The following is a 12,737-nucleotide window of genomic DNA, read 5'->3' as shown; positions in this document are numbered from 1 at the left end:
ATGCTAACGGTGTGGCAGAAAAAGGCAGGCCCATTTCCAAGCATAAATACAACTGACCTTTGTCTCCAGAGTCAGAACACTGTGTCCAGCATTCAATCAAAAAGTATACTCCTTTTAAAAAGACTGAAGAAAAAGGAATCAATCTCATGTCAAGAGACAAATCAATCAAAAGAATCAGACTCTGAGAATTTAAAATAAGTCTGTTTAACATGCTAAAAGACTTCACAGAAAAGGTGGACACCATGCTTGAACAGATAAGATATTTTGGCAACGACTTGGAAACTAAAAGTGAAAAAGCCAGAGGAAAAATCAAAACACAGAAACAGAAACATAGAATGCTTCTGAATGGCTCACAGACTTGACCTCATAGATCTGACACAGTGGAGGAAAAAAATCAGTCAACCGAAAGAATGGTCAACGGAAATTTTCCCAAAGAGAAAGAATGAAAAAACATCCAAGAGCTATGGGACAATATCTATCTCACACATACGTAACTGGAATCTCAGAAGGAAAGAGAGAGAACAAGACAGAAGAAATATCTGAGGAGCTAATAGCTGAGAATTTTTCCAAAATAATGAAAGGTAACAAACTGCAGATCCACAAGGCTCAGAGAACCCCAAGCAGAAGTTATCAGCCCCCCAACCAAAAAATAGATATCTGGATATATCATATTCAAAGTGCTGAAAATCAAAAGAGAAAATCTTGAAGGCACTCAGAAGAAAAGAGACCCACTCCACAAAGGAACAAGGAATTATAACCAAACTTTTCATCAGGAATGATGTAAGCCAGAAGACAACAGGGCGACTCCTCTAGAGTGCTGAACGACACAAGGAGGGGGACCCAGGAAGGAGGACAGCTGGTCCCACACTTAACAGATGAGTAGCACCATGAAGGTGAGAAGTCCTCATCAGGATCAGAGGGAAGGGGAAGGAGGAGAGGGACGGGGAGGGGAAGAGTACACCAGACACAGGAGCAAAGGCAAGAAAGAAAGAAAGAACCTGGTGCCTTCCGACGGTTCCACGGGCCTGGCAGGTGAGGAGTCCAGGTCCCAGGAGAACAGGCTACGGAGCTTATCGTTGCCTGAAGCAAAGAAGAGTCAGCGAAGATGTCTAATGAGGGAGCAACCAGGATCAGGTTTGTTTCTAAGAGGTCACTTCAGCTACAGAGTGAGAGGTAGACTGAAGGGGGGAGGCCAGACGATGTTCCAGGTGAGAGAGGGAGGATCCCAAGATGGGAGCAGGGGTGGAGGGGGGCAGGCACACCTGAGAGCCCACTAGGTGCGGTCCAACAGGACAGCCACGGGCTACATGCAGTGACCGGGCACCTGGGATACGGCAAGTGCTCCTGAGGAACTGAATTTCTACTTTTGCTTCATCTCGATTCATTGAATTTAAAAAGCCACATGTGGCTGGAGGCTACTGACGTGGGCGGCGCAGTCTAACCTGTCACCTGAGCTGAAATGTCAGAAACACAGAAATACTCTCAATAGTGGAGCGCTGCAGAAAAACCAGGATCTAATTACTGCTTTAACCACCAGAAAGGCCCGGCCCTGTGAGCCCCAGCTCCTCATCAGTGGGGACAGGGAGGGGACAAATAAGCAGACCGGGTAACAAAGTGGATAACAAAGTGCGTGTGGGAGGAGAGGCAGGAGAAGTCGTCAGAGCTGAGGAGGAAGGCGCAGTGGGGAATGAGGATGGGGCCCTGGAGCTGGGGGCGGGGGAGGGGGTGTGGGGCTCTGGGAGTCTCCTCCTATTCCACAGGAGTCAAGGCGCCCCTCCTCCTTTCTCTCTCCAGAGCCCTGGGGGCCGCTCTACCAGGCCCACGCAGCGGTAAGGAGAGAGGTCCCCCTCGCCAACCCAGGAACCTGGACGTGCCACCCTCCTCCCCATCCCCATCCCCAGTGTCCTGCTTACATGGAGGCGGCAGGAGAGGAGCAAAGGGAAGGAGCAGGGGGAAAGGAAAGAGGAAGGGCACAGCTGCTGGGGAGCAAGGCCTCGCCCTTCGAACCCCTGCCCGGCTCTCCGGGACGCAGGCCACCAACTGCCGTGCTGAAGAGCACTAGTCACCCTGAGCGGTGAAGCTGAAGGGCAGGGGCCGGCACGCTGATCCTGGAATGAACGTGAGCTCTCAGTGGAGACAGGCCCCCCAACGTGTCCTAGCCTGCCTCCTGGTCCACGCACCGAGGCCGTGAAGGGCCTTCTCCCCAGGCTGTGGGAAAATGATAGGAGATGCCATACGTGAACACCTGGGACACACCTGGGCGCCCATCGCCACTATCTCTCCTCCCACTCTCTGGGGCTCGATCACCTCCACCATCAACAGGTAAAAACTGCACACTCAGATGCCGGTTCCACCTCTTCCCCTCCTCGCCCCTCACTGGACTGTATCCATCTACAAAAAAGAGACAATCACAAGAACACAGGCTCACTCTGAGGCTCAAAAGAGGTAGACACTGGGACTGTAGCTGTATTTGGTAATCCCGCCCAGCCCCAGGCCACCTCCTCCATGCAGTCCTCCAGTGATGCTCCTTCTTGAGCCTCTGACTTGACCCTGAGAATAACCACCCCACCCTGACACGTCAGTTAGCTTTCAGCATCAGGAGCCCGGCTTCCTAATGTCGCTGTCAGCTCCTTGAAGAGAGTGTCACCACATTCACAACACTCCCCAACCTGCCTTTCCTAGGCTTGGTGACATGTGCATATAAAGAAAATGATGTCATCCACGTAGCCTGGGACCTGCGGGTCTCCCCCGCCAGCCTCCCCATCCCAAGCTGTCTTAAAAGTTCAGACTTAGATGCATCCATCAGGTCCAATCCCCTCATTCTTCGTGGGCAAACTGAGGTCACACGGCGACAGGGCCAGAACTGGGAGCCCGGTGCTCTTACCCCCCAGCGGTGATTCACTTCTTCCCTCCGAGTCAGTGACAGGAGAATGTGGATGCCCTTCAGAGCTGGTTGGAACCAAAATGAAAACAACATCAGGAAGCGGGCGCTCTGGCTCAGCCAAAGAGCATATCCCAAAGCTGATGCTCCATGACTTCAGGGAACCGGGAACCTGCTGACAAAACCAACAGCAGTGCTCACTGCCGCCCAGCACGGACAGCTGCTAGATGTTTCCACAGATGACCAGATTTAACACAACCATCTTGGGATCAAAGAGCAATAAGGTGAACGATGACAGACAAGGACAGAGATAGAACAGGCCTCCTCAGAAGGCACAGTGCCTCCCAGTATCTGGACCACGGTTTGAACTGGTGCCATCCCAGAGAACTGGCCACGATGGAAGCTTCTAACATCCCTGTAGTCTAATATGACAGCCACAGGCTACATGCGGTGACCGGGCACCTGAGACATGACAAGTGCTGCTGAGGAACTGAATTTCTACTTTTACTTCATCTCGATTCATTGAATTTAAAAGCCACACGTGGCTGGAGGCTACTGACCTAACCTGTCACCTAAACTGAAATGTCAGGAACACAGAAACGCTCCTAGAGTGTGGTGGGTGTTGAGGGAAAAAACAGGATCTAACTACCACCAGAAATCCCCCAGAGCTGTGAACCCCTGTTCCCATCAGCCAGGGGGCAGGAGGAGACACGGGGCTCTACAAGCCCTTCCAGCTCTGGCCGCTTGCAAGGCCATTCCGACCTCCCAGACTTGGGCACTGAGAACCCAAGGGGCCCCGTGGGCTCCCTCAGGGGCCTCTGCTAGCCCTGGCTACTTGTCCCGATTCTGGCACCAACCACCCCGCTGTCCCCCAGCAGAGGGTGAGCTCACTGAGGGCAGGCAGGCAGCAGACAGGACTTCTCCCTGCAACCCCAGCACCTAGAAAAGCATCTGGACACAATGGGTGCCAGGGAGCAGAGGCCAGCATGAATGACAGGACCCTTCCTTATGCTTACCATGCACCTGGCACGGGGAGGGGCGCTCATGCATCATCCCACTTCCTCCAAAGATGGTACAGTGGCCTCCCCTGCCCCAGTGGAAACCACGGCCCCAAGGGGTGGCAGGGTACTTGGCATACAGGACTCCATAAGCGGCTGCTCACCTACTCCCAAAGCATTCGGGTCCATCCCAAGCTGCTACCGGCCTGTGTTCAAGAAAATGGCCCCCAAGACCCAAGGGCTCAGCGACTGCGCAATTTAAGCTGCAAATTTCACGGCAGAGGATGCCAAGGCTCGGCCTAGCCCAAGGGCAAGGGCTTGCTGGAACCAGCTCTTCCTGCTACCGGAGGCCACTGGCAATGACTTCCAGGGCCCTTTTCTCTGGTCGAGAGAAAAATCTTCATGGCCGACTTTGGGGACTGGTTTTTACACACACACACACACACACACACACACACACCCCGATCATTCCATGTAACAAACTTCACGAACAGCGGGGCGGGGAGAATGAAAGCCTTTGGAGGCACTGGTAAGAGCCTGGAAAGGCCATGAAGGGCTTCAAATTTTTTCTAAGTTTTAAAGAGGTGGCTCTCTAGGGCTCTGCGTGTAGGGATCTCACACAAAGCACCAGGGGCTCAAGACCACCACTGGGTTTTCTGTCACCAAGGGAAAGGGCCCTGTTTTGTCTTCTTATTAAAAAGTCTAGCATGTGCTTTTGTCTGTCCTTGAAAGATTCAGTGACAAACATGATTTGAGTTTGGGTCCCCCAGAAAACTTCTTTAACAACCGCATTCCCCATCAAAACAGCCAGAAATGTCCCTGCAGAGCCAGGGTCCCTCTAGAGCATCCCCCACAAGCCCCAAGTACACAGCGTTCCAAGTGAGCCTCCTGGCCTGTGCCTCCTCCCCCTCCAGCTTCTTAACTTCGTAAAATGGAGGAAAGGAACGCCAAAACCTCCATCCCTCATCTGCAATTCAAGGGTCCTAAATCTGTGGCCAAACCAAGTTTTTCACAATTCATCTGGAGGCAAACCCTGTCCTAAACTGACATGAGATGACTTTTAGTCTTTATTGCTCCCACGTTTAAGGTGGGGGTCCAAGTACAGCCCCACCCCCCGGTGGGGGTGGTGGTCTTTCAGCTGTATGTTATATGGGGCTCTGAAGTGGGAAAAACGCTGAGCCCCATACCCATGGGGCTGTGGGGCTGCAGCAGAAGGAAAGCCCCTGGCCATGGCACGCGTCCTGGGTGCACCTTCTCCCCTTCCCCCTTCCCAAGGACAGCCTGGCAGCATTTCCAGATCTTCAAGCTCCCCCCCTCCCCGCCCCAACGCGATTCCCCACCCTCCCCAGCACTGCTGGCCCCTTCCCCAGCCTTCCTCAGAGAATCAGGCCTCCCCCTCAGGGGTCTGGGACCCTGCAACAGCTCTTCCAGCTGAGAGCCACGCATACAGCTCGCCCAGCAAGCTGCACGGCTGCTGATCCCACATGACCTCCAGGCTGGCCACCTTCTGGCCCAGGCTGTGGACACGCTGCACGGCCTGGATTCAGGTGTCTCCCTCCTTCTGCAACACAGTGGCAACAGGGGAAACCCTCAGCTGTGACCGAGAACGGGGAAGCTGCCTCTTTTCCCTGCGAACCTCAGAAGAGACACTACATAATGATCTCTGACACCAAGTCCCGGGCAGACCGGCCTGGTTCTAAAGCGCAGCTCTGCCGGTTCCCAGCTCCAGCTGTGTGACCTTGGGCAAGCCGCCGGCCGTCTCTGAGCCGCACCGCCTAGACTGGAAAGGGAAGATGACCGACCGTCCCGTCCCTTCCCTTCCCTTCCCTCGCGGCTGTCATGATCTGAGGTCAGGTAACGCCGGGAAACAGGAACGCCCTGGGTCCTGCCTGACGACACCGGCGTGCGGAGCCTGCGGAGCCGGCGCCGAAACAAGGCAACACCGGGCGTGCACTCGGAGCACGGCGGGCCCATCCCCCACCCGAGCCCACGCACAGGACGAGGGCCCCGACGCCCATCTCAAGCCCCTTCCCAAACCATCACCGCACTTTGCGCGCACCCGAGGCTGAAGCGGGCCCGGAACAGAGAGGCTGCGTGGCTGTCCAAGGTCACACAGCCCGCCCGGGGGCAGGGGAGGCAGCGGAGCGGTGGCCGCCCGGGCCTGTCCCCCTGGCCGCTCCAGGCACACGGGCTGCATCCCCGGGGGCCCACCTCGCAAGGTCTCCGGCCTCGGTTTCCCCAAATGCCGGCCGACCCCCCCGCCCCGTGGAGCTCCGGCCCCCGCCCTCCCCGCGCCCGGCCGGGCAGCCCCCGCGCCGGCGCGCCGCAGAGCAGGGCGGGTGGGGTCGGCGCGGGGCTCACCGGACTTGGGGTAGGTGACGATCCACACGTCGCTGGGCCGCACCGGGAAGTTGGCGATCTCCTCCATCTTCCCGCGGCAGAAGGGCGGCAGCCGCACGCCGTGGAACTCGAAGTACTTGCTCTCGAACTCGCCCGGGGTGCTGGGGGTCTCGGCCTCGCTCTCCGCCATGCCGCCGCCGCCGCCCGGCCCCGGAGCCGCGCCGCCCGCTCCCGGCCCGCCCCGCGCCCGCGCCCCGCCCGCGCCCGCGCCCGCGCCCGCGCCCGCGCCCGCCGCCAGCCGCCGAGCGGCGCTCCGCAGGCGTGACGTCACGGCGCCGCCCGCACCTCCGCCCCGCCCAGCCGCCGCCCGGCGCTCCGCAGGCGTGACGTCACGGCGCCGCCCGCACCTCCGCCCCGCCCAGCCGCCGCCCGGCGCTCCGCAGCCGTGACGTCACGGCGCCACCCGCACCTCCGCCCCAGCCGCTGCGCGGCGCTCCGCATGCGTGACGTCACGGCGCCGCCCGACCCCCCCCCCCGCCCCGCCCCAGCCGCCGCGCGCGGCGCCCCGCAGGCGTGACGTCACGGCGCCGTCCGCATCCGCGCCCCGCCCCGGCGGCTCTCCGCGGTGTGACGTCATGGCCCCGCCCGCCGCGCGCCGGCTGCCCTCCGCAGACGTGACGTGGTGGGCCGCCCAGGCCTCGCCGCCCCTGCGTGCCCTTACCCTCCTCGGATGGCCCAGGCCCCGCCGCCTCGACCTCCCCGCCGGTACCCCACATCCCCTCCACCGCGCGTTCGTCCATCACCCCGCTGACCCCATCACTCAGCAAGTGCTCGACACAGGCCTGCAAACACTCCCCCTGCCAGTGACCTTAAAGATTCACCCCACGAATATTCAGGGACCCGATCCGGCCCGGGCACCGGCCCAGGTTCCCGAGGTACCACCAGGCAGAAGCCCGGCCCTCTCGGAGCCGACATTTGCCAAGAACCAAGATAGTCTCAGGTGGTGACGGGTGCGTGAACAACACGCTTCGTGGCCTCCTGCGGGCGGGAGCCGGGGGGTGTTAATTGCAGATTCCAGGGCCGACCCTGGACCTCAGGAGACAGGCTCTCTGGGGATAGCGCCCCCAAAACTGCATTTAATAAGGTACTTCTTTTTCATGCTGCAATTTGAGAGCAACCGAATTCTAAAGAGGTTTTAGTTTAACCCCTCATCCAGTTATTCACTCAACAGGCGTGTGTTGAGCGCCTACCACATGCCTGGTGCTGGGGAACAGAAGGATGAAAACAGTGGGGTCCTGGTCTGATTCTCGGCGTCTAGATGTCCTGGACGCTGGAAAGGGAATAATAAACTCTACCCCTAGGTTCTATAGCTGGGCTGGTGGACACAGATAACTACACCAGCAAGAATCCTGAGTAAATGAGGTGGGCAGGACCTACGTGCTCTGTCTCCTTGCTCTGGAATGAGACACTTGCAGTCTAGCAAGAGAGACACACGCAGCGGCACCTGGAGGGCTCAGTGGTTGAACATCTGCCTTTGGAACAGGTCGTGATCCCGGAGTCCTGGGATCGAGTCCTACATCGGGCTCCCCGCAGGGAGCCTGCTTCTCCCTCTGCCTGTGTCGCTGCCTCTCTGTCTCTCATGAATCAATAATTAAAATCTTCTTTAAAAAAGAGAGACACACACACACACACACACGATCTGGGAGGCATAGGCCATGTGTACATGTTGGACGGAGGGAGGAAAGAGCAATTAACCCCAGCTCTGGAGGCTTGTGGGTGTCTTTACCAAAATGAAGGAGGACAATCCAAGCACCCGAGACATTAAGAACAATTAGGTAATGACACAGACAGCTAGCCAAAGGCTGGAGGAAATAGGCAAATGAATGAAAATGTCCTGATGTTTCAGATGAGAGGGCTCTCACTACTGGAGAAGGCAAGGGAGATGGTCTTGGGTTGGAATCTGAGGTATTGACATGAATTTGTTATTTTAAAAAATACCTATTTCTTTGCTGCAAAGGCCCTTAGGTACTGGTATTCCAGTTATAACTAGGCACACCCAGTGCCCAGATCTTGGTTCCTAAACACTTCCCCACCAAAAGGAACTGGGCTTTCTTGAGAAGAAAAAAAAAAAGGCCAATTCTAGGGCTGGAGGGGAAAAAGTACAAAATGAGCCTAAAACATCGTGTTGGGCAAAATATTAAATGTCAAAAAATGATGGGATAGTTCAAGAGGAAACGGGCTAGCCTGAAAGGCCAAATTAGGAAAACTCTGTATTCACTAGACAAAAATAGGAAACAGCTCAAATGTCCATCAGTGGTACACTGGATGAATTGTCATATATTTATACAGTGAAAATATTTACTAAATAGCAATAAAAAAGTGCACATGCTCGTGTGTATGTGTATGTGTGTGTGTGTATGCTGGTGATGGTGTATGTTTGTTGTTTTGTTAGTTTTCTATTACTGTTGTAATAAATTATCACAAACTCAGTGACTTCAGACAAAAGTTTATTGTCTTATAGTTCTGTAGGCCAGACATCTAGTGAGGGTGTCACTATGCTAAAATCAAGGAGTCCCCAAAGCTACACACTTCTTTCTGGAGTCTCTAGGGATGTATTCACAGTCTTGCCTTTTCTAGCCTCTAGCCCCTGGCACTCCTTGGCTTGTGGCCCCTTTCACGGTCTACAAGGCCAGCAATGGCAGGTATAGTCTCGCTCTCATTCTATTAAGCTGACACTGACTCTTTTTTTGTGTCCTCTTCCACTTTTAAGGACCCTTGTAATTACATTGGACCTACCCAACAATCCCGGATAATCTATATTAAGGTCAGCCAACCAGCTACTGTATAATTCCAACTGCAACCTTAATTCCCTTTGACATGTAACATATTCATAGGTTCTGGGGATTAGGGTGCAGACACAGTGGGGGATAAGGGAGTGTGTTATTCTGCTTACTTCAGTTGTATGACTTCTCAAAATTTTTCTATAGGTTCAGATTTTTTAAGAATAAAAATCTGAAGAAAAACCCTTAAAATAGAAAATCCTGGGGAATTCTACCCCAAAATCTACTAAAATTAATAAGTGAGTTTAGTGAGATCACATGCTACAAGGCCAAAAAACAAAAATCAATTCCGTTTCTACATACTATCAACAAACGGTTGGAAATTTACATTTTTAAAAATTGAAATTTAAAAAATATCATTTGCAATAACATCAGATAACATTAAAGGGCTTAGGAATATATCTAAGAAAATATGTGCAAAATTTATATAACAGAAGCTACAAAACATTGACAAGAGAAATTAAAGAGAATCTAAGGAAATGGAGACATATACCCTGTTCGTGGATTGGAAGTCTCAACATTGTAGGATGCCCATTCTACTCAGAGTTATCTATAGGGTCTGTACAGTCCCAGGCAAAACTCCAATGGGCTCACTTGTAAGAATTGACAAGCCGGTGATCCTGCGGTTCTGGGATCGAGTTCTATATTGCGCTCCCTGTGGGGAGCCTGCTTCTCCCTCTGCCTATATTTCGGCCTCTCTCTGTGTGTCTCTCATGAATAAATAAAATCTTAAAAAAATAAAAAAATAAGTATAATCTATATGGAAAAGTAAAGAACCTAGAAATAGTCAAAACAATTTTGAAAGTGAATAGTAAAGTTGTAAGGCTCACAGTACTTGTTATCAGGACTTACTACAAAGCTTTTAACCTTAAGACTATGAATCAAAAGAGCATGGGATTGACATAAGCACAGACATATAGATACATGCAGCAGGATAGAGAGCTCAGAAATAGACCCATACATAGATGATCGATTGATTTTTGACAAAGGTATCCTTAAGGAGAAAATCAGAAATTTCTTGCGAGACCAGCAAGGCCTGGTCTACCCCATGAGTAGTGAAGACCCCACCTCTGGAGGGGTGTAGGAGGCCGGGTGGCCCTCTGTCCTGCGCAGACCCCTCCTAACCAAGGTGGACGCACCAGGCCTCAAGCCCGGGATCCCTAAGCTGCCCAAGCGGAGGGGAACGGCCGCGGGTTGCTGTCCGCGGTGCTGAACGCGCACGGTTCCCCGATCCTACTGCCCTCCCGGTCTGAGAGGCTGGATAACCACGACTCCCCACGACCCTCGTTTTCTTTGTTATATGTTCCGTTTTGTTGCATATTTTCCATTTGTCTGTGCTAATAATTTTTAAGGCTAAGTGCTCACTTATTATGGAAATATCAAACATATACGAAATTAGAAAAAAGTTTAGTCAATTTCTATGAACTCATCACCCAGTGTCAACTGTTACCAACCCACATTTCATCAATGCTCAGCCCCCCCCAGATTATTTTGAAACAAATCTCACGTATTATTTCATTCAGAAATACTTCAGTAGAGATCTCTAAAAGATAAAAACTCTTTGAAACCCACGTTCCCTATATATTAACACAGCTAAAAAATAATGAATGTTTCTTAACATCACCAAATACTTGGTTAGGTTAGTATCCAAGATCAGATTTATGGGTGGGATTCAAAGCCCAGAGGAGTTGAGGTATCTTCCTGGGGATGCCCAGTGTAACCAGGACTTAGTGCTGGGGCAGAGGTCAGCCCATTAGCATCACGAAATCCCAGCCATAGATTGGCACATACCAGCCTGCTTGGCACAGATGATATTAAGCAAGTCTGAGGCACAGATTGCTGGCTCAGGCAGGTAGTCACACCCACGGAGTGGTCCGTGAGGACACCAGTGCCCAGGGACTACAGGCTCCAACACACTCCTACCCAGACAGACGTCTAGGTCAAGATCAGTTACATCAGAATTTCTGCAGAAGGCTTCCTCAGTATTTCCACTCAGCATTCTAATGTTCAGACAGAACAGAATCACAGCTTGACCTGGGATTGAATGCTACCCCCACCACTGACTGGCTGTGGAACCTTAGACAAAGCACTTCACCTCTCTGAAGCTCAGATTCCTTGTGGGTTTAACTTACCATAGGCCACCCCCAGTATGCGTTTGCATCTACAGTGTCCCCTCCTGGAATAACTTGTTTGCCAACCCAAATTTTAGGCTCCCATGAAGAGCTAGTTCAGAAACCACTGAACAGTGGTTCAGTTCCACTGTGGTTAATCCCCTCCTGGAATCATCTCTAATATGGTGGTATTGTATGTGTTTGGGGCTCAGAGCAGAGCTGCAGGCGCCTTAGAAACCAGCTGGTCCAATCTCTGATTTTAAAGACAGGAAATGAGGAATTGATCAAGGACAGAACTTGCCTGGCATCACAGAGCAGGTGAACAATGAAGCTGTAATGATCGAGGGGTCTCTCTGTTTCCTGGAGCACAGATTTGGGCCTTTCCAGTTCTACCACTTACCAATCAACATAACCGTTTTGCACCTCCATTTCCTCATCCATAAATTGCAGAGTATATCTCCAAACTCCCAGGGTTGCTGTGAGAACTGAGATGATGGGCTTTGAAACATGTAGAGTGAGTGGTCTTGTAAGGGTTAGATTCCCTATTATTTCCACAGAAATAACAACAGAGGCATATGAGCTTCTTGGGGCAGGGATCTGCCTCAGGCACCTGGATACACTCTGCAGACAACAGGCTCTCAGAAAGCCAGCATGGGGCAGGGGTTTGCAGTCAGCCTGGGAAGGTGGATTGAGAATGAGAGCCATGACTGTGTCAGGGCTCCAAGGCCCAAAGAGGTCCTTGGTTGGAACATTGGGAGAAAGAGGATGGTGGTGGACACATGACTTTAGCTCCGATGATGGGAGACCATGGCATGATAGAGCTCTGATATCACACAGGTCTGGGCCCCATCACCACTACCCTGAGTTTTCTCAGGACTATTCCCCACCCAGCGGTGGTGTGAGGCTCAGAGGAGGCCCAGTGGTCCTCCTAGTCTGGTGCCTAACAAAGAGCAGATGTGAGGTTAGTGCATTTCACTTCCTGCTTCCTCTTTCTGGGCAGTAATTCCTACCATATGATGTAGTCTACAAGGAGCATTTACTTTTCTCAAATAAATATTTCATGAGGTACATGCTGTTATCTCCATTTTATGCAGGGGGGACCCAAGACTCTAAGAGGAGAGGGAATTTTGCTAGGTTACATTAATGCTCAATTGTGGAGATGGGACTTAGACCCATGTGGACCTCAATTCAGAGTCCTAGATCCCTCCTCTCCTCTGTAATGCCCTGGGGCTCTATGCTGGAAGGCTGTATGGGTAATAAGCCAGGGAACTCTGACCTGGATCAGCTCCTGGGCTGTCTGCTTTGTCAGCTGAGCCACCTCCAGGCTTAAGGGAGAACACAGCACTGTTGGTGGATGGTAGCTCAGTGAAACCCACAGGAGTTGCCCAGGCTAAGCCCATTCATTCTGAGACTACATTAATAGAGGAGGTGACCAGGAGGTGAGAGGTAAAAGGCAATTTAGGTCCAGTACTGGTCATCTCATATCATATCAGGGGCAGCACTGGACTCCATACTCCTAGGGAGACTTGAACAAACTAGGGGTATGGGGTTGTAGTTTACCACGCAG

The 12,737-nt window shown here is 52.7% G+C and overlaps 1 protein-coding gene across 2 annotated transcripts in view; it reads right to left on the bottom strand.

The window, feature by feature from the left end:
• Nucleotides 1-6,462, bottom strand: part of SULT4A1 (sulfotransferase family 4A member 1) — a 33,514-nt gene extending 27,052 nt beyond the window's left edge. For both annotated transcript variants that reach the window (XR_003140819.3, XM_025457098.3), the window contains exon 1: nucleotides 6,241-6,462. Coding sequence is in view for 1 of the 2 variants with exons in the window: in XM_025457098.3 (XP_025312883.1) it covers nucleotides 6,241-6,409 (169 nt within the window). In the remaining variant the exon portion in view is untranslated. The remainder of the gene's footprint in view (nucleotides 1-6,240) is intronic.
• Nucleotides 6,463-12,737: the final 6,275 nt, after the last annotated feature.

This window comes from Canis lupus, chromosome 10, assembly GCF_003254725.2.
Source record: "Canis lupus dingo isolate Sandy chromosome 10, ASM325472v2, whole genome shotgun sequence".
Taxonomy (NCBI): Eukaryota; Metazoa; Chordata; class Mammalia; order Carnivora; family Canidae; genus Canis; species Canis lupus.
The sequence above is the reverse complement of the archived record's forward strand: the minus strand, read 5'-3'. Positions and strand labels throughout refer to the sequence as shown.